General features: G+C 46.0%; 1 protein-coding gene across 1 annotated transcript; it reads right to left on the reverse strand.

Moving 5' to 3' along the window:
• Positions 1-13,481: 13,481 nt before the first annotated feature.
• On the reverse strand, positions 13,482-16,017 carry MCAT (malonyl-CoA-acyl carrier protein transacylase). Its single transcript, XM_052789050.1, has 4 exons — positions 15,372-16,017; positions 14,948-15,035; positions 14,449-14,666; positions 13,482-14,172 (listed from the first exon to the last, which is right to left on the reverse strand). The coding sequence occupies exons 1-4, from the start codon at positions 15,825-15,827 to the stop codon at positions 13,750-13,752; spliced, it is 1,185 nt and encodes a 394-aa protein (XP_052645010.1). The 5' UTR covers positions 15,828-16,017; the 3' UTR covers positions 13,482-13,749.
• Positions 16,018-16,075: the final 58 nt, after the last annotated feature.

Below are 16,075 nucleotides of genomic sequence, written 5' to 3' on the forward strand. Positions count from 1 at the left end.
TTGCTCGGTCAACGCCTTACAGAGAAGCGTGAGCTTTTCGGTCTGGTCGCTAGTCTGGAAACGATCCCTGTCGTTGGCATGGGATCCTGCTGCCGCTTCCCGAGCGGCGTTGCGAGGACTCGGTTGTGGTCGCTGCTCTCTAAGTGACAAGCCATTCCTCACACACACATATGGCCTCTTGGTTTCTGTAAACCAAAATCAGTTTGCCTTTTCTTTCTGTATAAATGAGAGGAGGAAGGAAAGCGCGAGATGGGCGGTGGAAGATCAACACGTCCTGCTTTGGAGAACCGGGAGGGCCTATGGCGTGTGATATACAGTCCTCTTGCCCGGCTCTGTGCAGATCCAAACGTGAGGAACGAAACAGGTCCATATTAATTTAGTTTTCACCTGCATGTCTGTATATACCTGCATACCTAGATTTTAAAAAAGATGCCAGAAATCAGTAAACGGCCTCAACTTGTTCCTTCCTTGCCAAGGCGGCAATTGCTAAGCTTTGCCGTGAAACTAAATTAGACCCATCTTGTATATCTTCAAGACAGTAGCCCTTCCAGACTGCCTTTGCGCCCAACACCGTCCGTCCCGTAAAATACATTATAAATCCCCTCATTTGTTGGATTGCCCTTACTTGAACATTGAGACAAACCGGTGGGCAAAGCCAGCATACCAGGCTGCAGCCGAGCTGTGGAGAGCATGACCCAACAGCTACGACAGTTTCTTTTTTAGCCTGTGGGAGGAAGGTATTATCATAACAGGTGTGAGGTAGCATATGTTGCGCTTTGGGCTTTTGTCATGGTATTGTATGGTTTGTTTACACATCTGAGTTCTGTAGTGCATTGACTTATTATAGGTCTTTTTCGGAACACAGTTTTCATGTCTCACAGATACAGACATTCCCATTGTGTGGCCCTGTGAATGTGAAACTAGCATCTAGTCTAGAAATGAAAAAAAAACCAAAACCACCAAGAGAGAAAATACCTTTTTTAGATGTTTTTTTTTTTCCCACAATGCACGGTTGTAAAGGCCAAGAATAGTTAGTATACATGTGCAATAGACAGCTGACTTCTTATGCTGGGTTTTAATACATTTTATCCACTATAGTACTCGTTTTACTAGAAACCTTTAATGAGTCTATAAGCTGTGAAGAAACACGATTAACACATTTCCATTTGTTTGAATCTTCCTGTGGTACGCACAGGCTACAGGAATACATCACTACATACCTAGATGTTTACTTTGTATGTGTGAGCAAACATTTGGGTTGTTTAACCCTGAAAAGTCCAACACTCTGTGCTTTGACTGGTTCTCTGTGTGGTCCACTGAGACTAACTGCATCCAGAGAACTGACACTTTGGATGTCCAAGTGAGTACTTCAGCATCCCTGGGATGTACTTCAGCTCCAAACCTTGCTCAGCCGTTCCCAGTTTCCCATTTGTGGATCGTCAGGACCCCCTGGAGCTCCTGCCTGAGCTCTGGCGGAGTTCTCAAACCAGGAGCTGCCTGGGGTCATCCAGTCTGTACTGCAATAGTGTACGCGTCGCAGTGGACCCTCCACAAAAAATGGACAGGGATGCACTTGGGGGAATGTGATCAGCTGTTGACTACCACTACATCCAGTAACCCACTGGTCTAGATGTTCCCCTGGGAAATGGAAGACTCGGTTCAAGTACCTGCTCCAGCGAATATGGATTTATTTAAGGTGATACAGCTTCACTGTGGGGTACGCATGGAGCCTTGGCACCTGATTCAGAGCTAGAAAGTCCTTGGGGTGACTGGGTATCTGGAAATCAGGTATGGTGCTGGAATGCCCAAAGGCCCTCTACGGACATTACCCTTTTTTCATTATTTTTGCTTGGACTGGGGAGAGAAACATACAGCAACGCATAAAGGAAGTGTTTAAAACAGGACAGGGCATCTCTTGAAGCAAATATAGTACCTGAAACTACTATTCCTATCTTTTTTTTGAAAGATGGTCTTATTTAATTAAGCATTTTAACTCACCTGTAAAATATGTTCAGATTCTGCCGCTGTTTCTTACATACAAATCCATAGGTGCCCCCTTGGAAGAAAGGATTGGGGTATTTCCCCTCAGGAACACAGTCAGGTCACAAAACTCCCTGATAGTGGTTGCAATAAAATTCAGCTCCTCTTTGTCACTGCTGAACTACACAGCTCTTCTGAAATTCGGGTATATTTAAAAATCCTAGATTATAAACATCTATACGAGTAAAGCAGAAATGCTACAAATAAAAGGAAAAAACCCCGGAATACTAAACTGTATGACACATGCTAATATCTACCCAGCAGAAACTAGTCCATAGCATGCTTTTCCACAGCTGCATTAAACATCAGTAAGAGGAGCCTTCACTTCTGCAGAACTGAGTATATTTTCATTATTTAGTGTCACGTTTCTGTCTGTTTGCTTATGCAATAAGGTATACACATTAATTATTAATACTTTTGCTTTGTGGAAAATGTAAATTTCATCTAAATATTGAAAGAAGATCAAGGCTCCCTCAGGGCACAAAGGCCCCGACCTCATCCCAAGTGTAAAACTTGAACAAAAAGCATTTACAGGATTGCAGAAACGTGGCAAACCAGATCCCCACTGAGCAGCATTATGACAGCTACCTTTTGCTTGGTTTAGCTCCATCTCTGAGAATATTGAATAAAACGTGAGTTTTCTTCATTTGACCTGCAGACAGCATGCTTTAAAGAAGAAAGGAATCCAGTTGGGGAGGAATCCCCTTCGTTGCTGTCTAAGATCACTCCATCGACAAAGGGGGGCAGTTCTGTAATGATGGAGCTGGGAAGCAAAGAGATCATAAAAGAGCTGGCCAAAACCATGCCAGATAAAAACGGAGCACCTCCAGAAGACGCTCATTAACTTCATCATCAGGCACCCTCAAGACAATGGGCAGAGCCTTCCGCCGCAGCAAATGTCCAAGGGGCAGAAGGAGTGTTACCTGCCCAAGGGCATGTGTGTAGTTTGAAATAATCCCCTTGCACAGCTCTGATGTCATCTCTCTTGATAAGCCAAATAAAAACAATTGTAAAGACTACAAAAACATCAGCTCCGCTCCGAGCTCTGCTGCTGGTGAACTGAACCTTTTCAGTGCTTTCAGGAAAGCGTTACCAAAATACTGGAAATCTTAGAGATGCGCCACTTATGCTGAAACCCATTAAGTTTTGCCATTTATTTTGCTGAGAAGAGGACCACCTCCTGTGATAATGCTTACGAGCTAGAGCCTGGCTACTGGTTGTGAATAACTTTCCCATTGTACGAGCAGGCAGCTCCATTTTTAGTGGCTCCCACTGTCTGCTCTTCCATTTGGAAAGCTATTAATCCATTTAAATCTTTGCTGTTTTCTATTTCTATGGTGAGCTGCTTGTAATTTCCATGGTGGCGGACTCCAGCTAAAGAAGATGCACGAACTCAGACCTAAATTAAAGACCCAGGAAAACCTGTTCAAGTTGTCTGGTTTAGGTGCTTTGCTGCCTAGGGACCTCCATTGGTTGGAGTGATTTAATGCCAGGCAGGGCATCGCAAACAGCACAGGAAAGCATCTTGTACTAAGTGAAACTACTGAGAAACTATACTTATCTACACTAGCTATATTTATCTAGATTTTCCAATTTCTAGGTTGTTTTGAGCCAACATGAAGCAGCAGCCATCTAAATGCTACACGTTTGAATTGCTGTACATCTGTTGGGTCACTGAAACTTTCCTTTGACTACTCTCAAAATAGTTATCTTAGCAACGCTCGCGTTCTGACTGGAGAAGTAAAAAGGGTAACTTTAAGAGCGCTTTAAACAATTTCCATCTAAACTGAAAAGATATTTGTTACAAGAAGCCACAGGGTTGTCTTTCTTGACTCGTTGCAGAATAAGATGTCTCAAACAAGGAGAATCCCCGGGCACTTTGTCCTCTCCAGCTACCCTAATGGAGCACCAGAAGAGGAAATCTACAGTAACCTCCAAACAATTCCAGACACCACAGAGCAAATGGAGTTTAATATCAGGTATCACGCTGCATTAATACTCCTTCTGTCCTCCCCAGCTTCCCCTCCCCCCCCCCCAATACAAATCCCCAGACTTTCAAGAAGACTTTGCTAAGCCAAATAATCATAGTGGATACTACTGGAAAAGGAATAGATGCAAGTGTAGATAACCTTTAGTGCTTAACACTGACCATGCAAGATTATGCTGCATTAAATGTCTCTCAGTTTTTATCCTGCACAGGGACACAGATGTGCCTCTTCATTAGAAACCCACCTGTTATAGCAAGCAGCTGAGGAAGCCATTTTTACATAATTCTCTAGGCGCCTCTCACAACAAACTGATGGTGCTGCTTTGGGTTTTTCTTAATCCCATACATACATTTTTTCCAGTTCAAGAGTCAGGGGCTGCCTTTCCCCCATCTGTGAAAATTCCTTTCTGCGTTTTTTTTTTTGTTGTTGGGCTGACCAAACCAAGCCCAAGTTTTTTTAAGCAGATCTCTAGAATTAAGCTGTTAAGCCCACTTACTATTCAGCAGATCTCATAAACAGATCTCAGCAGAAATACAAGTTAAATAAAAATGTAGTCATATTATTTTTCTACCAAAAACAAAGAAAAAGGATGAATGTCTAAGAGAAGCTAAATCTAATTGGAAATTTCCATCAGGAAAGCATAACCAGTTTTTGGCATCAACATGTGCCACAGATGTTGTAGTTCAAGGTTCTGCATGCCCCAGGACCTCCCTCCCAGCCTTTAGGTTTTGGTCAATTCATACCCTGGTACCACCTATTAGCTGCAGACCTGCACTGCACCATGGAATTCATAGGAGTAAACCTGTTGGATGACAAAGCCAGCAGTTGTGTAAGATTAAATATTTTGAAAAGTCCAATGTAAAGGCTGTTTCAATATTTTGACTTTGGGGGGGGAAAAAAACCCAACCCAAACCAGAATTCCATTGCCTTGTATAAAGAAAGGAGACACCTAAAAAACCAACATGGTTTTTCAAAAGTGCCAAATACGCAGCTTTTTATGAAAACATCAAAGCACTTCTGTATGCATATAAATATGGGCGTAAGATGCCTAATCAATAAAACCATAAATAACAGGAAAAAAAAAACCCTTAACATTTCACTTTTACATGCCCAGCTTAGTCCAACTGTTAGGTGAATAACTATGCCTGACATTTGCAGAGTGCTTTTTAGAGTATTATTGCAGTATTTTCCTCTAACGTGCACACCCCAAATGCTTTACAGCTCAGCTACCCAGGTTGGCCATCAGCTGGCCCTGATTGGGGATGAATTTAACAGGACATACCACAGAAAGCTTGAAGATACACTGCTTCACCTGGCACATGGGTAAGTTACCTTACTGGCACTGTCAGTCTTCAGATCCTTTTAAAAGCCATGTTAGATAGATAAATGGGAACAGTTTGTTAGACAAACAATAACATTTCTGTACATAAAGTAAAAGGATGTATTGCTACTACTACTGCTTCACACAGAACCTAAAAATCCAGAACAGATACTGCAGCTTGTTTTACAAGGAAGAGCTTTATAATGTAAACAGTTTCCACAGACTACAGCCATTTACAGTCAAAAGACTTAAATAGTTTCTTGGTATTTAAAATTTCACAGTAGCACAGTAGTTTTCTAGGTTAGACAGTGTCTTTAAGCACAACTGAGCGATGAGAGATCTGCAGCCTACTAAGTGTGATGCTTCAAGGATTAACATGTTACTGCATGTCAAATAACCCACCCATGCACATACAAGAAAACGTAGCTAGACTGGTTTGAATTGCCTTTTATCTGCTGTGAGCCGACAGGGTTGTTGTGGATAGTTATTAACTGCAGATTAACTGACATGCAGTAATGTCCTAACCCGAGATACATAATCTGGGTCTGAACCCCCAAGTACTCATGTGCAGTTCTACCTCTTCTCTCCTTGCTTCAGGGAGAGGACAGTCACTTATTGCAGACTTACAGAGAATGCAATTCAATTACATCTATGTTCTGCACATAGCATATAGTCATATAACTTCTACCTCAGCTGGATTCACACTGCAGAGACCCTGCAGGATTGCTGCGTCAGTCCTGTGTTCCTGCCTCAAACTCCGATTCATTAGAGATCAAGAGCTCTCTGTTGGGTTGCGCTGTTCTAAGTTTGAAACAAGAGCAAAGGTGCAAGATTGCTGTTCAGGAGCTGTGCTGCATGTTTCCTTGTGTGATGTTAGTAGGGCTTTGAAAGCTGAAGATAATTTGGTTTCAGAATTAATTGATCACTAAGTTGCCAGGTCTTCTTCCTGAATACTTAGAGAAATACACATGTACACATAGACTTTCAGGAAGGAACATACTGGAGTTTTTTGGTTTCTTTTCATAGTTTTCTAAACCTTGGTATTTTATTTGCCAATTTTTAGAATAAATTTTCTATCCCCACGCATTTGTTTGTTTTTTTTTTTAAATCATCAGGGTTGCTATCAGTGTTTTCCAGACATGGAATATTATTAAAAGTGTTATAAGAAGCTTTGGAAATATTTTGAACAATAACTGGACAAAGAGGATCATTGGTTATGGAAGCTGGGTATGCTCTCTCCCTTTTCTCCCACCTTTTTGTTGACAAGTAGGTAACAGCAATACCTAACTCCCATGTAAGCGTCAATGAGTAAAGCATATAACGTGGCTCTCGCTTTGGGTTTATTCCTTAGCTTGTCGGTGTCCCCCCATTGCCCTGTTTTTTCTTTTTAGGCTGAAGTTTCTCATTTATAGACAGAGTATGCCAAATGTCTGCAAACAGCTGCCCAAGTCCCACACAACTAATGGGGGTTCCATGCAGAAGGAAGGCGTCTCCTGCCATAAAAAGCTGTAAGGGTCTACTCTAGGGGAGATAAGCAGACCTGCTACTGGCTGTGTTTTACCCCATGTTTACCCTGGAGAAGAGAGGAGGATTCTTTAGAGGCTAGATATGACCCTGCCACTGCAGCAGTCCCAGTAGCCACCAGCAAAACTAGACCCTGACGTGCGTTTCCACAGAACTGGACTGTACTCTCCATTTCACACTGACCTTGCACGCAGGCGTTCTTGTTAGCTTTTCTGCACCAACTTTTTGCTGCTTGTTATTCTAATTACCTTCCCTTTTCTTCCCGCAGATTTGCAGGCTTCCTTTCAGGTGCGTCTGCCAGAAGCTGGTGCCTGCAGCCTTGCTTGTTGTTGCCTTTTGGTGGGCCATGAATTACGGACTGCAGAATTAACACTGAGAATTACAATAGGAGGTCATGGCTGGACTCTGACCAATATCATTAACACCCAGGTGGTGACAGTTGGTTTGTTTTTCAAATTTACACTGATAAAAATCTCTTTTATATTTAAAACCTAGGCTAGTGCTGGGTCACTGCTGTTTCATACCTTTTTTAAAAAAGAAAAATGTTTAAAATAAGGAGGTTGTTGCTGGATAACTGCCTGACTTGCTAGTTTTGAAATGTGACTCCAGGTGATTAGAAAGTCTGTCTTTTTTGTGTTTGTTTTAATGCAATATAAAGTGTCTATTTCATATAAACGAGTTTCTTAAAGAGATTCTGGATGTGGGGAAGACTGAAGGCATGCTGGACATCCTTTAAATTTTAACACTGTAAAAGCAATAGTAAAGATTAAAACCATGATACTTTTTTAAAATTAAATTGTTGCTTCAAATGTTTTGCTGTGTTATCTACTTTATTTCCAAGATTGTGCTATCATACATTAATAACAATATCTTTTCTTGTACATTTTGCTATCTAAGACTACAGGACAGGTTTTATTTGATTTTTACGTAGTAAAATTAGCGTATGAAATGATAGTTTATTGGAAAAAGAGTGGTTAGGATGAGCTAGCAAGCAAGTTGGTTGGTTGAGGGCCACTCAAACCAAGCTATTACTTTTCCAGAATTTTTTAGAAATCTAGTAATAGATTTTATATTCTTCTGCCTCTTTTCAAAGGAAAACTTTGAGTTGCCCAGAAAAAAACCAAGAATTTGATTGAATTTGGAACAGGCATTTTTTGGATGACACACGTCTTTTCGGAAGGCATGCGCTCAGGGGGAAAGAGATGACTAAGGGAAACTCGAGCACAGTTTACAGGATGGAGATGGTGTAGGTGTCACCCTCGCGTACTCCAGAGGAGGCCACTAGGACACAGTTGGGTTTCTTCTCTCCCAACAACACGCCCCAAGCGTACCAAGTTATCCTCTGTACCTGGGGACATCTTCCCTACCCCTTGCCGTTGAAGCTGTTTTTCACGGCATACAGTTACAGACTCTCTCAGCGAGAGAAAATGAAAGTGCATCTCTGTGGTCTGGGTATTCCCCTCAGCAGAGGGGATACCTGCTTCCTGCCTAGTCAAGTGACTACTATGGTTAGTGCACTATTGAAACAGGAAAATACAGTATTTAATGGCCTGGTGATTTAAGCACTCATCTGAGAGGTTGGAGTTTCAAGTTCAAGTCCCTGCTTTAAATCAGACAAGGAATTTGAACCACTCTTTTCTTCAGTGGAGACAAATGCCAAAGCCCGTCAAGTTCAAGCGGGTTGAGGCACGTGTTCCCCCTCTTTCATGAATGATGCCCCAATCCCATTATGATCCAACTGCCCATCTCAAAAAATTCTTCTGGGGGGAAAAAAAAATAAAGAAGAAAAAAGGCTCACCTAGAGCATTTCATTCAACCATTTCACATTAAAGGACTTTGAAATATCTTTGATTGACTTGAAATGCAAAGCAAAAAGCAAGTACACAAAGAAGGTAGGTAGAGGGTGATGGCTCCAGCATACCCCGAAAGTTCAAGCAGCAGCAGCACATATTCTAGTGTCACCTTTTTTCGAAATGCCCTCAAGCCGAACTGCCCTTCAGCAGCAGGTAGGCAAGTTTTTTCTAGAAAAGCATGGTTAGCACATCTGGTACCTTAGTCTCACTCGGGCCAGAAGCTGGCCAGCTGAGTTGCCCATATAACCAAAAACCAGACCAAAGTTTCATCAGCGAACTGACAGCTCTGTTTAACTCTGTAACAGCAGTGTGATAGAAAATACGTTAAAGTTACTGTTTAGTGAAGGGTTAAGAATTCCCATCAAGAGGGTCCAATGAACAAGTGTAATGGAAGTACCAGCTGCCAAAAAATTGATTCTTCCCTGCTGAATCACTTTAACACTACGAAATAATTTCAGTTATTTCTAGATAAATAATCTATGCACAGGGGAGCAATGATAAATGGGAGACTGCTGCGCTGCCTATTCCGTCTGAGAGCTGTGTGGGATGACTCTGCTTTTTCACACTCTTGCAATCAATAACACTTTGAATCACAAGAGAGGGGAAGTTCAGCATCCAGCACATATGGAACAAAACACAGTCTCAAGGAATATAAAATGCGATCGCACCAACAAAGCAAGTGAAACACAAAGTAAACAGCATCTGCAACAAGAATTAGCACAAACTGGAGTACCACAGCGAGCAGTAATTACCAGGCTCCCCTCTCACCTGTAGAGCTGAGCAAAGAGCCTCTTAGTTAAGGCTCCACACTGTGACGCAGGAGACCCAAATTTAATTCCTTTTTCTTTTTTTTAACTGCACACCTCCTCATGTGACAGACTTTACGGCACTTGATTTTTTTTTTTTTTCCACATCCTGTTTCTGCTTGTTCCTAGGTGAAGGAACCACGCTGACTTTTCATGTCTTAAACATTCAGCTTCCAGAAGCAGAAGGGGCAGATGAGTAAGCACACAAAAGAAATGCAGATAACAGTACTAACATCCAGGAGTCTTAAATTACTCCCCATGCTGCTCTCCACCTAGCCACAGACAGGTTTTACAACACACGAGACACCGTTCTGCTCATTTATAGCCATACACCAACGTGACGCCGTGCTGCCAGACACTACACGAAAGCAAGCCCTGAACGCTCTCAATACAGAGGTATGAAGACCTCCATCACACTTTTTTAGCTGATACAAACTGTAACATCAATACAAGAGTAAGATAGTGCTTGGCTTCTAGTTTTGAAGACACAAGGCTCACTAAGGAGCTGAGGAGCAGCCTCAGCAACGTACGGCTTGCTACCTCGGCTTAGGCTCAAATGCCGCACAGGAGAAAAGCAAACACCTGCGCAGTGGCTACAGTTCCTTCTACCCACTAATTAAACATGGCCCACAAGAGTGGGATGGATGTTCTCAGGATACAGACATCCCTTCAGCACTCTGCATCTGATGAAGGCGCAAAGGTTATCTAATATTCTCCATTTGCAAACAGAGATTTTTAGCAGGATTCTCCCAAAGAGCTTTTATTCCAGGCAAAGTGTGCAACAAAGTGAAATGGGGGGGTGGAAGTGTATTTATGGTAAGAACACCACAAATAGAAAAGAGGTCTCCAAAATTTCCACAAAAAAAGGTAAATAATTTAAAAAAAAAGTCCAGGAACTATAAAGCACTATACTAAAATCAAACGTAGTGCCACCAACATGCCATGCTCAGTTCCAACTATCATAAAAGATGGTTTCAAAGTCATTAACGTCACATTTGGTCTTACGAGATGTAGTCAGAAACTTCTAACACAGCACATAATTCAATGTTTAATAATATGAATGGGATTTGGTTGAGCTATTCTAACCGTCTAGTGATGACTTTGGTATGCTTTATTGAATAATTAACACCTTACCTGTAACACAGGAGCCTTCACCGAAATACTTTTCTTTACAGCAATCCCAACCCTTAACTGGCAGCCTCTAATAGTCCAATAGCTGACAAATTCTTCCGTATTTTACTCATAGTTAATGTTTACACATGCCAGAAGTGGAATTTGTACTGTAAATGTAGGCTCAGCTACCAATTTCAGTTCACAAAAGAACTGTTTAGTAATACACTCTACTAAGCAATCATAATTGAGGCTAGTATTTTAAAATTCACTTCCCTTTCAGAAATGTGGTATTATAGAATCATAGAATCATTTAGGTTGGAAAAGACCTTTAAGATCATCGAGTCCAACCATCAACCATGCCCACTAAACCATGTCCTGAAGTGCCTTGTCTATGTGCTTTTTGAATATCTCTAGGGACGGTGACTCAACCACTTCCCTGGGCAGCCTGTTCCAATGTCTGACAACCCTCTCAGTAAAGAAATTTTTCCTAATATCCAACCTAAACCTCCCTTGCTGCAACTTGAGGCCATTTCCTCTCATCCTATCACTAGTTACTTGATAGAAGAGACCAGCACCCACCTCACTCCAACCTCCTTTCAGGTAGTTGTAGAGCGCGATAAGGTCTCCCCTCAGCCTCCTTTTCTCCAGACTAAGCCACCCCAGATCCCTCAGCCACTCCTCATAAGACTTGTGCTCAAAGCCCCTCACCAGCTTGGTTGCCCTTCTCTGGACACGCTCCAGCACCTCCATGTCTGTCCTGCAGTGAGGGGCCCAAAACTAAACACAGCATTTGAGGTGCAGCCTCACCAGTGCCGAGTACAGGGGGACCATCACTGCCCTGCTCCTGCTGGCCACACTATTTCTGATACAGGCCAGGATGCCGTTGGCCTTCTTGGCCACCTGGGCACACTGCTGGCCTGTATTCAGCCGGCTGTTGACCAACACCCCCAGGTCCTTTTCTGCCGGGCAGCTTTCCAGCCACTCTTCCCCAAGCCTGTAGCGCTGCGTGGGGTTGCCGTGACCGAAGTGCAGGACCCGGCACTTGGCCTTGTTGAACTTCATACGATTGGGCTCAGCCCGTCGATCCAGCCTGTCCAGATCCCTCTGTAGAGCCTTCCTGCCCTCCAGCAGATCAACCCTCCCGCCCAGCTCGGTGTCGTCTGGGAACTTACTGAGGGTGCACTCGATCCCCTCGTCCAGATCACTGATAAAGATATTAAACAGAACCGGCCCCAACGCTGAGCCCTGGGGAACACCACTTGTGACCCACTGCCAACTGGATTTAACTCCATTCACCACAACCCTCTGGGCTCGTCCCTCCAGCCAGTTTTTCACCCAGCGAATAGTGCACTTGTCTAAGGCGTGAGACACCAGCTTCTCAAGGAGTATGCCATGAGAGACAGTGTCAAAGGCCTTGCTGATGAAATGATTAATACTGTAACTGGAATTTATTCTGCATTTCATAATAAACTACTGAAGACATGCATGGTCATTTAAGTAATATATCCTAAATTTTTCCTGTATATCTGTTAAATACACCATTAAAATACCAAAAAAACCCCCAAACGCCCAAAAGCTAGAGTTCAGTCGAAGCTTCTGGTCACACTATAACATATACCACGTAACCTTTCCCTGTTTGTTTGTACATGATCCCCTAGCAAATACTCTTCTCTCTTATTTCCTAAAGCTTTCAGTACCCCTTACAGACAAAGAGCAAACAAAGCAAGCATACATTTTCTGCACACCCTGCAGGTATCTTGCACAGGCAGCACAATGTTGTAACACGACCAGACCTACTTTAATAAGCCAAAGGTTGGTCACAGAATCCAAACCCATGGATTTGGTGCTAAAGCCATTTCGAGTGTCACCTTGAGCACTGCAGGCACTGAGGAAGGTGCTGGAGGCAGCGGGTGCTCTCCCCACAGCCAGCCAGCCCAGGGACCTGCCACCAGCCCTCACCCATCCAACAACAGTCAGTGCCAACAAGGCAACTGGGAAGCCCTTTCCAGGAGGGCTCAGGACAACCCACTCCTCTCCAGCTCATCTCCTGCTTTCAGAAAATGTACAAGCTGGCAAAACACAGTAAAAAATACAGAGACAACCAAAACACCAGCATTCAAATCCTCCTCCCTGGCACTCTGCTACCACAGGGTTCACCCTGTCACCCCTGAAAAGATCTTTGCACAAAGTTTCCAGTGCTACTGTTTTCTGCTCCATCAAGAAGTCATCCAAGGGCCAACTGAGCCTATGCAGCCTCAGAGGCTTGGTCAGGGATGACAACAGCCCTGCACCTCTGGGGAGGTGGGGCATTTTGTTAGGCTTTTTCTTTCAGTTAAACACTTCTTATGTAACTTAGCAAAACCAACGTGGCACTGGACAACTGGAGGGAAAATTACTTCCATCCACGTGTGGACTAGAGGCCAGTAATGATGCACCCCACAGCATTAAAAATACCAAGAAAAGCTTTAGAGTTTATTTATAGTTTAACCTTAAGAAAATCATGTTCCTAATAGCATCTTCTGCCTTACCCGGCTGCTACCTGGCAATACGGACACAAAATAAAAGAATTTTACACAGACGAACATCCCACAAGTCAGCAGAGTTAGAAAACAGGAACATCAACATACCAAAAGCTGTACCAACTGGATGGCTCCTCTGAACGCACCCTCAAGCCTGGCGCAGAGCCCTCCACAACCCGGAGCCAACAGCCTAGTTCTACCCCTGTATCCACGCAGAAGATCCCTGCACCAGACAGCCAAAGCTACTGACCTGAATTCATGCTCCCACCCAAATTGAAAAAAAAAACGGAAAAAAAAAAAAAAAGAGGGGAAGTTGCTTGCAGGATTGAGGCCAAACAGAAGCCTATTTGGCATGTTTATTGGCAGTTTTGCAGTCCCAACACAGATGGAAGAGCCAGACTTTGCTCTCTGCCCTTCCACACCTGAGGCACACGGGGAAGGAAAACGTTCATTGCGATTACGCACAAGGTGCTCTTTTCATCACGAGAAGTCGTGAATGTTTAAGACTTCCTCTTTTGGGAGCATGAAGGTATTTTTAAATTAGGCAGAAAAAACAAGTTGCGTGGATTTTTCTCAAAAGGCTACTTAGGTCTCTGCCGCTTCCTCATCTTCCAGAGCATCTACATGGTTATATTGTTTCCAGGCCTTTAAATTACATTTTTTGAGAATGGCTCCTAGTTGCTTTCCAGGCCCCACTTCATACGTGTAAGGAAATTCTGCTCCTTGCTTTCTTTCGTATACAGAATGCATGGTCTGTTCCCACAAAACAGGTGAAACCACCTGCTTCACTAACAGCTTCTGAATGTGCTTTGAGTGCATGTACTTTTTGCCATCAACATTGGAATGGACACAGACCAGTGGTTTCTGAATCTCAATTGATTTTAGGACTTCAGCCAAGGGCTCTACTGCTGGTTCCATAAGTCTGGTATGAAAAGCCCCACTGACTGGAAGCATTTTTGTACGTGTAAAATAATATTTTCGGGCATTCTCCTGCAAAAACTCCAAAGCCTATAAAAGAGAGAGAGAAGTGAGAGTCTTGCACGACAAAGGTTTACTCAGTCACCCCACAACCACCACCTCGTCAGACTTGCTGTGATAAAGGGATTCCCTTCCCTACCCAAGAACTGAGCACACGTGGGACCCCCCCCCCCTCCCGCCCCGATCAAATACTTTTGTTTGGACAAACTAAGGCCGTACATAACTTCCACAAAGAAGCACAACGTAAAAGTTTTAAAAACTGAAATGCTAAATTCAACTAAAGGGATAGTTGTTCTGAAGCAATACCTGTAGGTGTCCTGCAATGACTCTGCTGTCTGGAAACAAATAGTTTGAGATTTGACACACGGGGTTTTCTATACCCAGTGATTCACAGTGTTTACGGGCTTCCAAGCAGGCAAATTTGTAATTTGCCTCTCGCCGACCGATAACCGATAGCATTCCACTGGGGACAGCTTCCGACGCCTTTTGCATGGCTTCGGCGCGCACTTTCACCGCATACAGCGCTAAGGAGAAAAACAGAGATGCTCGGTAAATATCAGCCCGGAGAAAACACCGTTACGGGCGCCTTGCATCTGCATGCAAAAAAGGGTGGCTGTTCACTCTCATGAACCATCAATGCTTTTAATGCCGTGTTACGCATATTAAAGTGAACAGTGGAAGTAGAAAGTAAAATCTGTCCTCTAATAAAAAAAAAGCGGGAGGGGGACAGCGGTAACGGGCGATGCTTTGGAAAAAGCACGGGGCGGGAGATCCTACTAGGGGGTTCAGCACGTTCCCCGGGCACCTTCGGCAAAGCCCAGGGCTCCAGCGAAGACCAGCGCCGCGAACTCCCCCACGCTGTACCCCGCCGCCGCCACGCAGCTCTCCACCACCTGCACGGAGACAGACCCGAGGCCCAACATCAGACGGCTCCCGCGGGGGACGCCCGGCGCGCCCCGTCCCCACCGTCCCCCCGGGGGCCGAGGCCGGGCGGCGGCCTCCTCGCTGCCGGGGCCGGGGCCCGGCCTCAGGGCGAGGGGGCCGCGCCTCAGGGCCCCCGGCCTCAGGGCGAGGGGGCCCCGGCCTCAGGGCCCCCGGCCTCAGGGCCCCCGGCCTCAGAGCGAGGGGGCCCCGGCCTCAGGGCCCCCGGCCTCAGGGCGAGGGGGCCGCGCCGGCCCGGCCCCGGCCTCCCACCCAGCCACCCCCCCCCGCCGCGGCGCGCCCCTCACTTTAGGCTGCTGGTGGTTGAGCTTCTCCACGGCGGCCAGGGAGGCGACGAACACGGCGGGCTGGCAGTGCCGGGTGCGGTCCAGCTCGTCCCGCGGCCCCTCCAGGCAGAGGGAGAGCAGGTCGTAGCCCAGCACCTTCTCGGCCAAGCGGTACATGTCCCGCACGCCGGGGTACTGCAGCAGCCCGCGGCCCATCCCCACGAACTGGCTGCCCTGCCCGGGGAAGAGCAGCACCGTGCCCTCCAGGGGGGACCGCCGCTGCCGCCTCGCCTCCGCCGCCGCCGCCGCCGCGCCCGGCTCCTCGGCCGCCACCGAGCTCTGCAGCAGGTCGCTCAGGGTCGCCGCCCGGTCCCCACCGCCGGGGCGGGAGCTGCCCCGCCGCCGCGGTACGGCGCGGAGGCCGCCGCGCCCGCTGCAGCCACCAAGCCGCCATGTCGCCGCGGCCCAGCTGCCCATGGCGGCGGCGGCCGCCGCCCGGCCGCCTGCGCCGCCGCGCCCCGCGTTGCCACGGGAACCGGGCGGCCCCCGCCGACAGCCGGCCCCCCCCCCCCGCGCCGGGAGGGAGGGAAAGGGAGGCCGGTCGGCCGGCCCCGCCGCCCTCAGCCGCGCCCGCCGCCCTCGGCCCGCGCCGCGCTGCGCCGCGCCACGCCGCTCGCTCCCGCCCGGCGCCGGAGGTCCCTCCCCGGGGCGGGCCCGGCTCGGCT

Source organism: Harpia harpyja, chromosome 6 (genome assembly GCF_026419915.1).
Source record: "Harpia harpyja isolate bHarHar1 chromosome 6, bHarHar1 primary haplotype, whole genome shotgun sequence".
NCBI lineage: Eukaryota > Metazoa > Chordata > Aves > Accipitriformes > Accipitridae > Harpia > Harpia harpyja.